This window comes from Pelophylax lessonae, assembly GCF_965119305.1.
Source record: "Pelophylax lessonae genome assembly, chromosome: 2".
NCBI lineage: Eukaryota > Metazoa > Chordata > Amphibia > Anura > Ranidae > Pelophylax > Pelophylax lessonae.
Genome location: NC_138769.1, coordinates 579,536,863 through 579,553,130, shown reverse-complemented (window position 1 = coordinate 579,553,130; position 16,268 = coordinate 579,536,863). Strand labels below are relative to the sequence as shown.

The window sequence follows — 16,268 nt, the reverse complement described above, 5'->3', positions numbered from 1 at the left end:
ACTGTTATACAAGCTGTACACTCACTACTTTACATTGTAGCAAAGCGTTGTCAAATGAAAAGATATAATAAAATATTTACAAAAATGTGAGGGGTGTACTCACTTTTGTGAGATACTGTACATGTCCTCAGACCAACTTAATTGTGTGCCAAAGGTGCCAAATTGCATGGGAATGGTGTTTACAGGAAGAGCCGGTAAGTCAGAGCATGTGTGGCTAAGTGTAAAATGGACCGCAGCCAGACCACATCCTTTTTGAAAGCCAGTACTAACATGGATTGATAGAGGTGCCAGAATACATCAGTATTATTCTTCAGCTGATTTGAGCAAAATTAGGTTTTTGTCCTATTCTGGCATTGATAGTGATTATTCAATAAACCAGCTTGTTTGCAGTTGCAGCATTATGTGATAAATTACCAAGCAGTATAATAATTATAAATACTATAATTTAGTAAATATCCTTCCATGCTTGATTTTTGCAAGGGGAGTTGACCACAAATTTTCAGATGATGTTATACATTCGAACCAATGTGCATGAATTAGGAAGGATGTGGCTCAGGCTGTTCTTTAGCCATTTCATCTTTTCCCCAAAGGTGCAGTTACACTTGAAGGAAACCTGTACTGACAAAGCTTTGCATTTGCCATTACAGACCTCTGCTTCTGAAATTGCTAGCTACCTGGCTATCATGATTTTCTTCTAGATTAAAGTGTTTTGAGATACTGACTCAAAACAAATACACGACTTCCTCTGATTTTTGCTTCATTCATGTTTGCTTGGGACACGCTTATGATCCCCATTGCTCATGGTATCCCAATCGCGGATCGATTTTGCCACGAATGTCACCTGACAAATCGTGGTAAAATCGCACAAACAAAATCATGGGATGCCTGACGCCCCAAACGCACTTCTTTTGGGTGACAGACGTCCCATGATTTTGTTTGCACAATTTTGTTTGCGCTATTTTACCACAATTTTTCGAACAACAATCACGGCAAAATCGCGCCACATTTTGGGGTGCCATTAAAAGTAACAGGGGTTATATGCGCTTCCCACGTTTTGTGGCGATTCAGAAACGCGGGCAATTCTGCCTGCGATCTGGGACGGCTAGGTGTGAAGAGATCCCTAAAGCCAGAGATAGCCAGATAACTATTATTTTCATATAGAGGTCAGCAATGGCATTTTTAACATTCCGCTCAGTACAGGTTTCCTATTTTGTGTGGCAGTTAATTCCGCTTTTAAAGCTTGTTATGTAATGCTTGTGATTTCACACACATCAAGGACTGATTATTATTCAAATTCTTCTAACACCGTATGTTTAATGCGTGATTTAGGTATATATTTGTGAGTCTCTGGCTTGGTTTTACATGCACATGCCTTAATTTTACAAGCTACGTTCCTGATAGGGAATTTCTTTAATATTTGTATCTATCATGGAACAAAAAAAAATATATATTTTTGTATCTATCACAGTATACTTTCCATGCATCTGTTAATACCTGTTCCTGATTGTGGTTCAACAGCAAGTGACACCGTGGCTGAGCATTTATAACTATGCTTTGGGAACGACATATTTAGAAAATGTTGCTTAAAATGTCACAATATAGATTAACGCAGTTTTACTAATTCCATTTTTTTTTTTGCTTTTTTTTCAGAATGTGTAATCAATAGCCAAGAATGGACCCTCAGTCGCACAGTACCAGAAATACGTGTGGTGAGTTATCAAGTTATGTTTGTCTATAAATGTATTTAAAATACAAGTCCAATGGCAAATATGACAGTCCTTTTCATGATTTGTAATACTTCTGTTGCAATATCTTTTTAATTCTAGACCAAAATTCTAATAATAATCAGCATTATATCCAACAAAAAAGGGTTCTAATACAATGCTAACAGTACATACTTCCTTAGCTTAGCTACCTTCTAGAGAGATGCATTTCCTACACATACTTTTTCTTTTCTTTTGTAGTTTTTATGTGCACCAAGATGTTGTACCATGTTAGCCATGGATCTTCAGTACAAGAACTTCACTAAGAATTACTTTGTTCAAAATAGCAATATCACATGTAGTGCTGTCCCCAAAGGGCAAGGGTCTTCAAACTATGGCCCTCCAGCTGTTCAGGAACTACAATTCCCATCAGGCCTAGTCATGTCTGTGAATGTCAGAGTTTTACAATGCCTCATGGGATGTGTAGTTCCGCAACAGCTGGAGGGCCGTAGTTTGAGGATCCCTGCCGTAGGGCTTGCTGTGTGATGACTTCTTGGGCCTCCTCTGATTACCTGCAGACAGTCACTAGGGGAGAGTTCACTCATCCATCCTTAATCCCAGTTGCGCGTTACTCAATAAACAGTGCAGGGGTTCTGGTTTTATATTTATTGTGGAACTTGGATGAGAGAAGGGAATAGTGGGATACTCCGACTGGAACTATTTACAGTGGATAAGGACAACTCACACTTGTCTCCACCAGGTTATTTGTTGAAGCGGTCATACTGCTTTAAACATACTGCCACTTGTATGGAAGAATTAAAGCGGAGTTCCACCCTAAAATTAAACTTACCTCCATCTTCATGCCCGGGGTCACCTGAAAAACAAATGGATAATTGCAATTTTTTTTTTTTTACTTACCTGGTTTAGAAGAAAATATACTTACCTTACTTCCTCTTCCTCCCCCACGGCGATTCGTCACTTCCTGGCCTGCAATGATTCCTGGGAGCTGAACGTCATCGCTCCCAGGAATCAATGCGCCTGCACCGGCCCTGGCGTCAGTTCCGGTGCAGGCGCCGTCATACCTTGCTAAACAGCTTCTGGGCATGCCCAGAAGCTGTGCAGGGATGACACTGCAGCACCAGAAGTGATGGCGGGGCCGGTGCAGTGCATCGTGGGACCGAAGAAAACGGAAGAGGACACAGAAGAGGATCGCGCTGGCTTCAAGCTGCCCACACCTGAGATGGCAGCGCTGGACAATACTTTTTCAAGGTAAGTATTTCTTCTAAAAGGTAAGTGCAACCCAGGACAGTTCAGAGGCTAGCCATTGTGGAATGTACTAGCCCTGACTGTCCCGGGGGTATTTTTATTAAAAAAATCTTTCCCAGGGTGGAACTCTGCTTTAAGTCTTCTTGCTTTCTCTAGCAGCAGACTTGTTGCAACCCCTTTTTCTTCAGGACACTCTCCAGCATCCCCTTGACTGACACCCATCCACTGACTCTTCCACAGAAGAACAGACCCCATGACACAGAACTGTACTCACTGTAGCAGAAATCAGATCCTTTCCAGTGTCTCCCTTCCAGTCAGCTCTGCAGGACCTCTGGGTTCAGCTCCTCTCTGACTTCCCGACCCTCAGGTCGACCACTTGAGGCTGCATGGCAGCTCCTACAGAGGAGGGGCAGCTGCCCCCTCCCTCCAAGACCCCGCTCTCCAGCTGAAAGACCCCGAGCACATGTGCCCTTGGCATTTATACAGTATCTCAGCATGCACCGAGGCACTTTCCTCTGCCAATCACCAGGGCTGTACTAAATACCTGAGCACTCATTTGTCAGGTTTCCTCTCACTGTCCGATATGCCTCTCTATTGGACCAGTGGGAAACACTTCAAACAAACTGAGCTGCACCTGAGCATCATGAGCAGACCTCACTAGCAGATCCTGCTCTCTGGTAGGTAGAGAGCAAATTAAATTTACCTGGCAATCTCTGTGGAAAGCAGAAAAGACAAAAAAACGATACTCTCTCTTCTAGCACCTACCCAGGAGGGAGCTACACACATAACCCCCAATCTATATTTTCAATAAATTGTTGGAAAAATTGTAAGGTATCCTGGTATCCTAATTACCAACTCATTAAATAGGCATTAAAGGTCCTCTTAACCATTTACCCCCTTAATGACCAGGCCATTTTCTGCAATTTGGCACTGCATTAATTTAAAGGACAATTGCCCAGTCGTGCAATGCTGTACCCAAATAGAATTGATGTCTTTTTTCCCCCACAAATAGAGCTTTCTTTTGGTGGTATTTGATCACCTGTGCGATTTTTATTTTTTGTGCTATAAACAAAAAAAGAGACAATTCTGAAAAAAAAAACAATTTTTTTCATTTTCTGCTATATAACATTCCCCCCAAAAAAACTATTTAAAAATCAAATGTTTTCATCATTATAGGCCACTTTGTATTCTGCTACATATTTTTGGTTAAAAAAATCCCATTCAACGTACTTTGATTGGTTTGCGAAAAAGTTATCGCGCCTACAAACAAGGGGAAAGATTTATGACAGTTTTATTTATTTATGTCTTTATTTTTTACTAGTAATGGTGGCAATCAGCAATTTTTAGCGGGACTGCGACATTGCGGCGGACACATCGGACCCCTACCTGACATTTTTGACACTTTTGGGGGGACCAGTGACATTACTACAGTAATTAGTGCTAAAAATATGCATTGTTACTGTAATAATGAGAACACAGGCGCCACTCTGAGTGCAGTATGAAGGATTTATGCAAGTAAAAAACATGTGCAATGGTTCTCACAAACGAGCATGTAATTGGGCATTGTTAAATGTATCCATAGGGAGAAAACCGTCTATCTGGTGATGTAATGCAGGATGGCCTCCTGCGGTTGCGGCTCCCACAGTAATTGCCGGTGGTTACCGGCACTTCCTGATTCCTGGAAAGCACTGGGGCTCCTCCTTACATCACTTCCCGGATATGACGTGATGGCGCAGGTGGCGACACGTTTGCGGAGCATGCACTCCTTCCTCGGGCCTGAGGGGAGCAATCGCGTGTGCTTGATGGCAATCGCGGGCGCTGGCCCCATGCCTCGGCTTCCCTGCTGTCGAGTCTGCGCCGGCATGTGCCTCTGGCCGCAGGAACGCTACTGCGAACCCCTGTACAGGTACAGTGATTTGCGGGAACCTGCCGCCGTATAACTGCGGCGGCTGGTCAGCAAGTGGTTAAAGAGACAAATATTTATGAGATTACAACCTGTAATGATAGTATTCAGTATTTAATTACCTTTTTTTTCTTTCACACTTTATATTTTTCTTGACCTAAATGTAGACCAAGCTGTGCTACAAAAGTGATGGTTACAAGGGTAGAACAAATCCCATAACACAGACAGGGGGTTACAGTGGTCAGCTCTTATTCATAGGGTTAAATTCACACCTGTTCAGACTGTCTGCGTCCAGGGCCAGTCACTTACAGGCAATTGCTGCATGAGAAATGACATGCAAGCGGTATCTAGAATCCGGAAGCTAATCGCCAGGAACCCCCAGTGGGGATCTTGCATATACTCTGTGTTGGGCCCATTCACAAGTGGGAATGTGGCCTTGTAGAGAAAAATTTTCTTTGCAAAATAAAAAACAACTGTTGTAACTGCCTGAAAAGTTTTAGCCTGAGTAAACCCTGGTACAGGCGATGAGATTATGATGTTTGCATGTTTGTCTCCATATTAAAAATGAAGAGGTTACTAAAGCATTGAAACTTCTTGTGCGACAGAATAAAGATTCGTAAGTGATGTAATGTATTGTATTGTAGTTCGTGTTTGTCCCTTCAGGTAATTTCAGCTGAAAGCTGTGTACTAACGATCAGATTATTGCAAAAAAGCATGGTATTTTTTGTACGATTGTCTGATTGTGTGTACTAGGCTTAAGGCTTCAGTTTGTTTGTCCTATATATAACCAGTCTGGCAGCCTCCTTATAGCAGCTTTACTGCTAAAGCGCAGCCGCTCTATGCAGAATCACATATACTGTATACACATGATTATCCACTTCAAGGTAGGGGGCACACAGCTTCTGCTTTGATTAGTCATAGCAGAAGCCAATCAGTGGGTGCCGACCAATGAATGACTGCCAGCACCCACTGATCAGCAAACACACAGGATGGACAGGGCTTGGCATATGTAAACAATTCAGAGCTCTGTCCTGTCATAAAATCCATCACATCCCTTAAGGCCCCTACACATGGTAAGAAAATCGGAAGTAAAATTACGTCCGATGAACGATCTGCCGATTTTTGGATCGTTAGTATAGATCGATAGCCAATTACGAATTTTCAGACGACAAAAGCTGAATGTGCAGGCTATAAAATGTTTATCATACGTGAACACAACGTCCGATTTTCATTTAATTGGTACAGTTTTTGTCCGAAAAAAATCATAAGAGCAAGACTAGGCATGCTTGGAAACTAAAGAATACATACAAAACAATTCAACACATTATATCACTTCTGAAGTTGAATTCTGTCGTACGGGAATTTTCGTATGAAAGTAACTTCTTCACTTCACTGTGCAAGTTTAGGAGATATTTATAGCACCTATAGGTAAGCCTCTTTATAGGCTTACCTATAGGCAAAAGACTTTAAAGTGGGTTTACAACCACTTTAATAAAAAAAACCTTCTGTGTGTAGCCCCCCAATATGTACCTGAGCCCATCTCTATCCAGCGATGTAGCAGGAGTTTCTCAGCTGCCCTGGACTCCCGCCCTCATTGGCTGAGACAGCAGCACGGCTCTGCTATCAATCAAAGTCAATCAGCCAATCAGGAGAGAGAGGGGGCAGGGCCGGGTCACGGCTCTGTGTCTGAATGTACACAGGAAGCTGTGACTCGGCTCGGGTGCTTGCTGTGGGGGTTACTCAACAGAAGGGAGGGGCCAGGAGCACTTAAGAGGGACCCAAGAAGAGGAGGATCAGGGTTACTCTGTGCAAAATCAACTGCAAAGAGCAGGTAAGTTTAATATGTTTGTTTAACCACATAACGACCGCCCATCGCAGATATACTGCGGCAGGAGGCCGCTGCTGGGCAAAGTGACGTATGGGTACATCACTCGCTCAGCCGCCTGTGGGGGGCGAGCGCGCGCCGCCGGAGGCGCACTCCTGCCCCCACTCTTTCACTGAGATCCCCGCGCGTGTGACTGGCGGCTCCGATGTCCGCCGGTCACTCGCGAGCTCCCGCAGGAGAGGGAGAAAGGCAGACGGCTGGTGTAAACAAAGCCGCCTGTCATTCTCCCTGGTGTAACTGCAGGGACTACACGATCCTGCTATGTAGGATCGTATGTCTCTGTGGTTACATCACAAGCCACGCCCCCCACAGTTAGAATCACGCCCCTAAGGATACATTTAACCCACTGATCACCAATAAAGTTAACCCCTTCCCTGCCAGTGTCATTATTACAGTAACAGTGCATATTTATAGCACTGATTACTGTAGTAATGTCAATGTCACTGGTACTCCCAAAAGTGTCAAAAATGTCAGTCAAGGGTCCGATCTGTCCGCTGCAATGTCGTAGTCCCGCAAAAAAAATCGCAGATCGCCGCCATTACTAGAAAAAACAAAAAACAATAAAAATGACATAAATCTTTCCCGTAGTTAGTAAACGCAATAACTTTTGCGCAAACCAATCAAAATACGCTTATTGCATTTTTTTTAATCGAACATATGTAGCAGAAAACAAATTGGCCTAAAATGTTAAAAAATTTCGATTTTTACATTTTTTTTATAATTTCATATAAAAAAATGTGAAAAATATTGTTATTTTTTCAAAATTGTCGCTCATTTTTTGTTTATAGCGCAAAAAATAAAAATTGCACAGGTGATCAAATACCATGAAAAGAAAGCTCTGTTTGTGAGAAAAAACAGGATGTCAATTTTGTTTGGGTACAGTGTCGCACGACCGCACAATTGTCCGTTAAAGTCACGCAGTGCCGAATCGCAAAATAGGGCCTGGTCTTTGAGCAGCCAAATCTTTCGGGGCTTAAGTGGTTAAAAAGAAAAAAAAAAAACACGAGACTTTACAATTACTTTAAGAACGAACTTATCTTGTTTGTAGCCCAGGGACTGCCTACTAACTTCCCATGCCTTGCTCTGCATCATGCCTCTGTGTTGTGGTGGCCATAGTAGTTTATATACCCTTAGAGTTCTTCTTAATATTTGCTTAGCGCCTCCAGAAGAACAGTGAGCAGAAAGTAGTGATATCACCAAATTTTATTCCAAATCTTCTGAGATTAGTAGTCTTATATCGCACTCTGCAGATATGCAGCTACCAGTCTACAGAATCTCACATACTAGGAAGTGCACCAGGAATTCCAGACAAAGCTCATTTTTTTTCAGGGTGCTGCTATACCATAGTTATAGTATATCTTCTCCACAGGTTCATAAATGTATAAAGGAGCAATCCAATTTTTAAAAGAACTATAAAAGTCCTGATCTGCTCTTTAACCTCTTCTGGACCGCCCCCACGCACATATATTGCAACAAAGTGGCCCTCCTGCACAAAATTACGTACCTGTACATAATTTCGTACACTGAGTCTGGGACCAGTGCACACTGCTGGCGACCCACTCCTGCTGTGATTGGACACAGTGGGAGCCAATCAGCAGATCCAGTGGACCCGATGTTCACCGGCACCCCGCGATCATTCTCAGGAGAGGCAGAACGGCGGTCTGCCTATGTAAACAAGGCAGATCACCATTTTGTGAGAGGGGAAGATGGAGATCTTGTGTTTCTGCTAAGCAGGAACACAAATATCTGTCTTCCCCCAGCTTACGCATCACCCCCCCCCACACACACATACACACACAATTAACAAGCACTCCCAGGGAACACATTTAACCCTTTGATCGCCCCTGATGTTAAACCCTTCGCTGCCAGTGCCAGTACAGTGACAGTGCATATTTTTTAGCACTGATCACTGTACTAGTGTCACGTGTCACACAAAAAGTGTTGCTTGGAGTCTGATTTGGCCGCCGCAATGTCGCAGTCCTGCTTAAAATTGCTGATCGCCTTTATTAGTAAAAAAAAAATTTAAAAAATAAAAATTCCTTAAAAATATCCCATGGTTTGTAGACTCTATAACTTTTGTGCAAATCAATATATGCTTATTGGGATTATTTTTACCAAAAACATATAGCAGAATTTATATTGGCCTAAATTGATGAAGAAATGTTATTTTTTTATTTTATTTTTTTATTTTATTAGGTGTATTTTATAGCATAAAATCATTTTTTTTTTTTTTCAAAATTGTCGTTCTTTTTTTTGTTTATAGCGCAAAAAATAAAACCACAGAGGTGATCAAATACCACCAAAAGAAAACTCTATTTGTGGGGAAAAAGGACGTCAATTTTATTTGGGGACAGCATCGCACGACCACGCAATTGTCAATTAAAGTAACACAGCGCCATATTGCAAACAATGGCCTGGTCATGAAGGGGGGTAAAACCTTAGGGGGCTGAAGAGATTAAAAGTGCAGAACGTGATTTCCAGAGTTCCCGTCAGAAGTGCTGCATCATTTTCTGCCAAACAAAATGTGGCTTATTTTCAATCAAGTGCCATAGAGAATAGTTGAACTGGTCATGCCACTAGCTAATTAATTACTTTGCAAATGAAACTTCTTTAATTTGTCACAATTGATTAGATCATGCCAATTGTAAAGAGAATAATGAGGTAATTAGTTTGTATTGACATCAATTATAATTACACTCTCCATCATTTTATCAACTAGTGGAAGATTACACCGTTTAGTATGTTTTACTGTCCATTGTCGGACAGGGATGAAGAAGGCCATCATAACTAGTTGCAGAGGGAGTATGGTATAGGGTCCTTCATTCTACATTACAACTACATTTTGAGAGTTTAAAACAAAATATAATGCATCTAATGAAACAATGTAGTAAACTTCCCTCCATTTTGGGGAGATTTTCTCTTGCTACCTGTCTTATGTTCAGGACAGTAAGTGAGGGGAAATCCCCCCAGTATGGACAGAGACACTAATGGCGCTTTTCCACTGCATGGAACCGTACCGGTTTGGCACGCTTTTGTGCTTTTCCACTGCTGGTACCGCATGGTATAGGGTCGGAACGGTTCGGTACGGTACGGTATAGGTTTGCTTTTCCACTGCATGGAACCGAACGGTACGGTACGGTACGGCTCTGAAAAAACAGTACCTACTCGATTGTGGTTCCAACAGGTACCAAACTGGTACCATATCCCACAATCCTTTGCATGCAGTCACTACTAGCCACTGATTGGTCAGAGAATCCCACCCACCCCGTTGTTATCCCACCCACTTAACTTTAGTACTACTTTAGTGGAAAAGCTAACCTATACCGTACCGAACCGTTCCGACACTATACCATGCGGTACCAGCAGTGGAAAAGCAAACCGGGCCAAGCAGGGCCGATTAGAGCCGAGCTGGTACGAGCCGGTACTTACAGTGGAAAAGTGCCATAATAAGAACCGCACAGAAGTTCTAACCTTTTCCAAATCTATTTAAATCTAAAAACAATGACAAAAAAATGTAACAAATAGTAAGAAGTGTACAGTCTTGTATAATAAATACAAACAAAAAAATTGTCCTGGCGCTAATCCCTTGGATATGTTCCTGTGGGATCGTGATACCAACTGGCTGTGGGGTAAGGCTTTTCATGTACACGGGGCCTTGTTGAATGCTGGAATTTTTTTTTTTTAGGACGTTTAAAACGTCCGTTGTGTCGCGTTTGCACTGCGTTTAGCGGGCGTTTGCCTTTAAAACCGTTCCTAGAGGTCAAAAAAATCATTCCCCTTTAAAATGGAAAAATGGTTTTGCGTTTGAAACGCCGGGAAACACACGTTCGAACGCAAATAATTGCTTTCCAAAAAACGTCCCTGAACTCAACTGCCTGCAAATGACTGTAAACGACCATGTGTACATGGACAGATAAGATAACATGTAGGTGGGTTCAGGGGCTTCTGAAAAAAACGCCCAACTGCTCCTAAACGGCCGTTTACAAGTTGCAGTGTACATGGACCCTAAGGGACCAATGAGTGCTGTGACACCTAGGCTGCCAAATCCCTGACACAGGATGAAGTGCAGACTCTGAAATTTGGTAGAAAAGAGGAATGGCGCACTACGGTGTGGGAATAAGCCATGTATCTTTAAGTCAGAACACTGGTAAATGGTGTTAATAAAGGAGTGTCATGGAAGTTTTATTGATGAAATTAAAAACAAACCAGTCCTGGAGTCTCCGGTATCACTCTGGGGTGCTGTGGGGCTCCCATGCCTGGGAGAGCAGGATGACCCAAACACGAAGGTAGTGAGGGGGGAGGAATGTAAAATCCCGGGGGTCCAGAAGAACACCAATGCGGATCGATGCGGATCAATGTAACCGTACGGGTACTGTGTGCGGCCGCTACACAGACCGAATACCGGATCAGGCGCTATTGCCAGAAATGTCCCCTTGTACACTTCACCGGAAGTGACGACCAGAACTCAGATTTAACGCTGACCGGATGTAGGAGATGGGACGCAAGCTTTTGGTTGCCGTAACTACAAGTTTTGCGTGCATGCGCTTTATCAAGTTACGGCAACAGGCAACCAGGAGCTATTTAAAGCCCAGGAGAGGGGCGGAATAAAAACTAAACAATCAGCAAATGGCAGACAGAAAATGAAGAATAAAAAAATGTAAATGAAGTGGAGGAGGAAAAAAGGGGAAGAGGAATCCCACAGCAGCCCTAAGGATGCGAAGGCTTCAATACAATATATGTATATAAATGTAATATCCATTTAACAGTGTTCTGACTTACAGATACGTGGCTTATTCCCACACCTTAGTGCGCCATCCCTCTTTTCTACCAAATTGTATAATAAATAGGCTACTATATGTTTTGTATTTTTATAGAAGAAATTCTTAGCACTAATCACACAGGACAGGGTCAAGATTAATCTTAAAATGTTCCCAAATTGGATACCTAAAGAAAACATTTACCATGTGGAGGCTGCCATGACGTCCTTTTTTCTTGAATAGTCTAGTTGCCTCGCTGGTAGACTGTATCTCTTTTGCATCAGCAACCTGGAACACGTATGACGATCAGTTCTTCACCTCACTCGGACTTTCCTGATCTACATTCCTTTTCCAGGGCATTCATTCTGCATTACAGCTGCAAACAGCCAAGGAACTGGTATTTTCAAAAGGAGGTCAGCAATGGCCTTTGAATCTCTCTCATGACAGTTTTGCTTTGAAAATAAGAGGCATTAGAATATTTTTTGTTTGTATTGCCACACAAATATTTTTTAGAAGTGTAGGACGTGTGGTTGGGAGCCTCCAAAAATGTGCAGTTGAGCTTAAAGTGATTGTAAAGTCTATTTTTTTTTCTAAAAATAACAAACATGTTATACTTACCTCCTCAGTGCAGTTGGTTTTGCACAGAGCAGCCCAGATTCCTCCTCTTCTCAGGTCCCTCTTCAGCTTTCCTGGCCCCTCCCTCCTGTTGAGTGTCCCCACAGCAAGCAGCTTGCTATGGGGGCACCCCAGCTGAGTCACAGCTCCCTGTGTCCATTTATGAACCGGCCCCTCTCTCTCTCCTGATTGGCTGAATGATTTTGATTGAGAGCAGTGGGAGCCAATCTTGCCGCGCTGCTGTCTCAGCCAATGAGGAGGGGAATCCCAGGCAGCTTAGACACTCCTGCAACATCGCTGGATAAAGATGGGCTCAGATGTATATTAGGGGGGCTGAAGGGGGATGCTGCATACAAAAGGTTTTTTTTTAATCTTAATGCATAGAATGCATTAAAATAAAAATGTGCAAATCTTCTAAAGTAAATGTCAGCGCTCTAAACATATATGTAAATAAAGCTGCTTGCAAAATAGTGCAAAATATACATACACCCAAAACACAAATGAAAAACAATTGCAGCGCTCAGTGATCACTGAGCACTGCAATTTTGTTTTTATTTATTAAAATAAAAAACCTTCTGCCTTTACAATCTCTTTAGGCTGCAATGGGCAGCGGATGGGGGTGTTCACATGCCATGATTCTTCTCTCCCATGGCAAAGTTTACCTGACATGTAGCTGTTGATGTGCTGCACGCTGCACGTTCAAGTTAATGGGGAAGCACTGCAAATGCCCCGCACGTTTGCTGGCACAACAAAAATTTAAACAGGCATTGAGGAGGTGTCGCATTGCTGCCTCACCACCTGTCAGTAGCCTCTGAAGTGCAATCTGAATGCAAATCATCTTCAGAGGAAAGGTAGAATTGGATGCATGTCTAAATGTACCCTTACAGTGCAGTCAAACACATTAAGAACTGTACAGGGGTTGCTGCAGCGTTTACCGTTAGAGTTTCTCCTTAGCTGTAAAAGTCATTACACTAAGTAATATGTACTGTAAATGTGTTCTGAATCTTTTCCATGTCATGGAGCAAATTTTTATTTACATAAAGCACTTTTTAAATGAGTGAATATGTCATTAAAGCAGAAGGAGCCAAACAGTTGCGTTGCAGTGCTCATGTACTAGGAAGGGGCATACTGATAGGAGGAGACAGCAGTGTGACAGAGAGATAGGCTTATCAGTCTGCTGCTTTTCCTGGCTGTCAGTGTCCAGTCACAGGATGGGCGAGGGGCAAGAGCTGTAAATGGTACTAAACTGCAGCAGAGGCAGGTCTCCTGTCCTGCCACAAAGGAAAAGGTTTGGGACTTTATATGAGGCAACGCCTAAACAAGGCTGAGGTGCCTCCATCCCTGGTCATAATAACAAATGGGGGAAGGGGGTAAAATTAAAATACATAGGACAATCGGCGTGCATAAGGCATAAGGTAAAGACAGGTATCATGTGGATGAATCCATGCCACAATAGTAATTTATAAAAAGCCGAAGGCCTAGCAACCTAAACACTAAGGAAAACATAAATAAGGGGGACAAGTGGGACTTTATATGAAGTGCATATTGGTTGGGCTGTATAACATGGCTAAAGTAAACAAATGGGTGTGCAACCAAATAGTAGAAAGAACAACATTTTAATGATAATTGTCACCATCCATACAAAAGACCAAAAAGGCATAGGTATAAGTATAAAAACGATGAATACAAAGGTAACACAATGAAATAACGTATAAAAACACAGTAATCGAGAGCTGATGGATCCTGAACAGATGAAGCCATGGCTAAAATTGGGCATGTAAAACCAATTCGATATAATGGGTATTGAAAGGAATGCATGGTAACGGCTCTACGCGTTTCGTGGAGTAAATTCCACTTCTTCAGGAGCAGATGCATCCCTTGTCACTGCAAAAGAGAGAAAAAAGAGATCCCCTTATAGACAGTAATATAATAAACATGGTAGCAGATAAACAGGCGTAAATGGAGAAAGAATATAACAGCCCGATCTGAGCCAGCTTCACCCTTGGTACTTACAGCTTGATGATGAAAAAATATATATGGTAATGTACTGTGTGGGCAACAGTGCAACCGGGGAAGACGTCTCACCGGGAGCTGTGGGAGCCCGGTCTCCGGCCAGTAGGGGACGACAAGAGGACATCAAAAGGAAGAATTGAATAAACCCAGGTGTGTGGAGTAGATGGCATAGATGGGTAACTAGCCAACGGATACTGCATATATATGCAGTATCCGTTGGCTAGTTACCCATCTATGCCATCTACTCCACACACCTGGGTTTATTCAATTCTTCCTTTTGATGTCCTCTTGTCGTCCCCTACTGGCCGGAGACCGGGCTCCCACAGCTCCCGGTGAGACGTCTTCCCCGGTTGCACTGTTGCCCACACAGTACATTACCATATTTTTTCATCATCAAGCTGTAAGTACCAAGGGTGAAGCTGGCTCAGATCGGGCTGTTATATTCTTTCTCCATTTACGCCTGTTTATCTGCTACCATGTTTATTATATTACTGTCTATAAGGGGGATCTCTTTTTTCTCTCTTTTGCAGTGACAAGGGATGCATCTGCTCCTGAAGAAGTGGAATTTACTCCACGAAACGCGTAGAGCCGTTACCATGCATTCCTTTCAATACCCATTATATCGAATTGGTTTTACATGCCCAATTTTAGCCATGGCTTCATCTGTTCAGGATCCATCAGCTCTCGATTACTGTGTTTTTATACGTTATTTCATTGTGTTACCTTTGTATTCATCGTTTTTATACTTATACCTATGCCTTTTTGGTCTTTTGTATGGATGGTGACAATTATCATTAAAATGTTGTTCTTTCTACTATTTGGTTGCACACCCATTTGTTTACTTTAGCCATGTTATACAGCCCAACCAATATGCACTTCATATAAAGTCCCACTTGTCCCCCTTATTTATGTTTTCCTTAGTGTTTAGGTTGCTAGGCCTTCGGCTTTTTATAAATTACTATTGTGGCATGGATTCATCCACATGATACCTGTCTTTACCTTATGCCTTATGCACGCCGATTGTCCTATGTATTTTAATTTTACCCCCTTCCCCCATTTGTTATTCCTGTCCTGCCAGACAGGGCTGTACTGAATGACGAAGCTGTGTAAATCACAGGACTGGCATAGACATAAAATATAATATATAAAATTCATACCCAATGCAGCTATCAATTTGCTGATAGTAATTTAAGATCTTGTATACTTACCTGCTGGCTACAGTACCCACCCTCTGGGTCCAAGTGGTCCACTGACTCCCTACTATTTCTGAGTCTGCCCTTGCCAAGAGGAATGGGTATGTGGCAAAGGTACTGACTGTCCGCCTCTGCCTTGAAAGCCAATTAGTGCTGAACCCACCCAATGAATGGGTCCCAACTGTCCCTGATTTTGAGGGACTGTCCCTGATTTGGAACAAAGTTCCTCTGTCCCTCTTTCCTCCTCATTTGTCCCTCATTTTGGTCTGATCTATAAAGTTGTATATAAAATGCACTTTTTATCTTTCAAAAAGTGTTTCCCAGTGCTAAACCTTTCAACTTTCTAAATTCTGCATTTCTAAATTTCAAAAGCCAATATAAGGGAATAGAAAAAAAAGCACTAACTAATCTTTTTTTTGTAGAATTTTTCTCTAAGGGTGTATGGCAGGGGGGGGGGGGGGTATCCTATGCCTATATACTTATGCTTATCAGTGTCCCTCGTTCCCATCTCAAAAAGTTGGGAGGTATGCCAATGATGTCTTCAAACATGGAAAAGCAAGGAAACATTGGGCTGTTTCAACCTGAGGGACTACCACTAGGTATAGGAGATACGTATATGGTAGATTTTTTTTAGCTTTAACTGGTGAAAGGAAAATCTAGTCATCTTTTGTTACTATATGTATGCTTTAACATTTATTTATTCATATTTAGAAGTATACGTACCTCTGCAAAAATGTGATTAGTTGACATGTTTAGTAGTTATTTTGTATGCAGATTATAGTGGTTATGTTAGTAGCCAATTTAGGCATAAAAGCTGATTGATATTTTTTTTCTGCAGAATTACATGACAAGGAATCAGTCATTCACTGAAATTCTTAAAGAATGTCTAAGACACACTTTAGAATTCCAATTGGCCTCCACATAACAAATGAC

General features: G+C 42.2%; 1 protein-coding gene across 2 annotated transcripts in view; it reads left to right on the top strand.

Moving 5' to 3' along the window:
* The window catches only part of AGAP2 (ArfGAP with GTPase domain, ankyrin repeat and PH domain 2), a 292,090-nt gene that overhangs the window by 129,853 nt on the left and 145,969 nt on the right, over positions 1-16,268 (top strand). For both annotated transcript variants that reach the window (XM_082244606.1, XM_082244605.1), the window contains exon 2: positions 1,651-1,709. In XM_082244606.1, the coding sequence (XP_082100732.1) occupies positions 1,651-1,709 (59 nt within the window). The remainder of the gene's footprint in view (positions 1-1,650; positions 1,710-16,268) is intronic.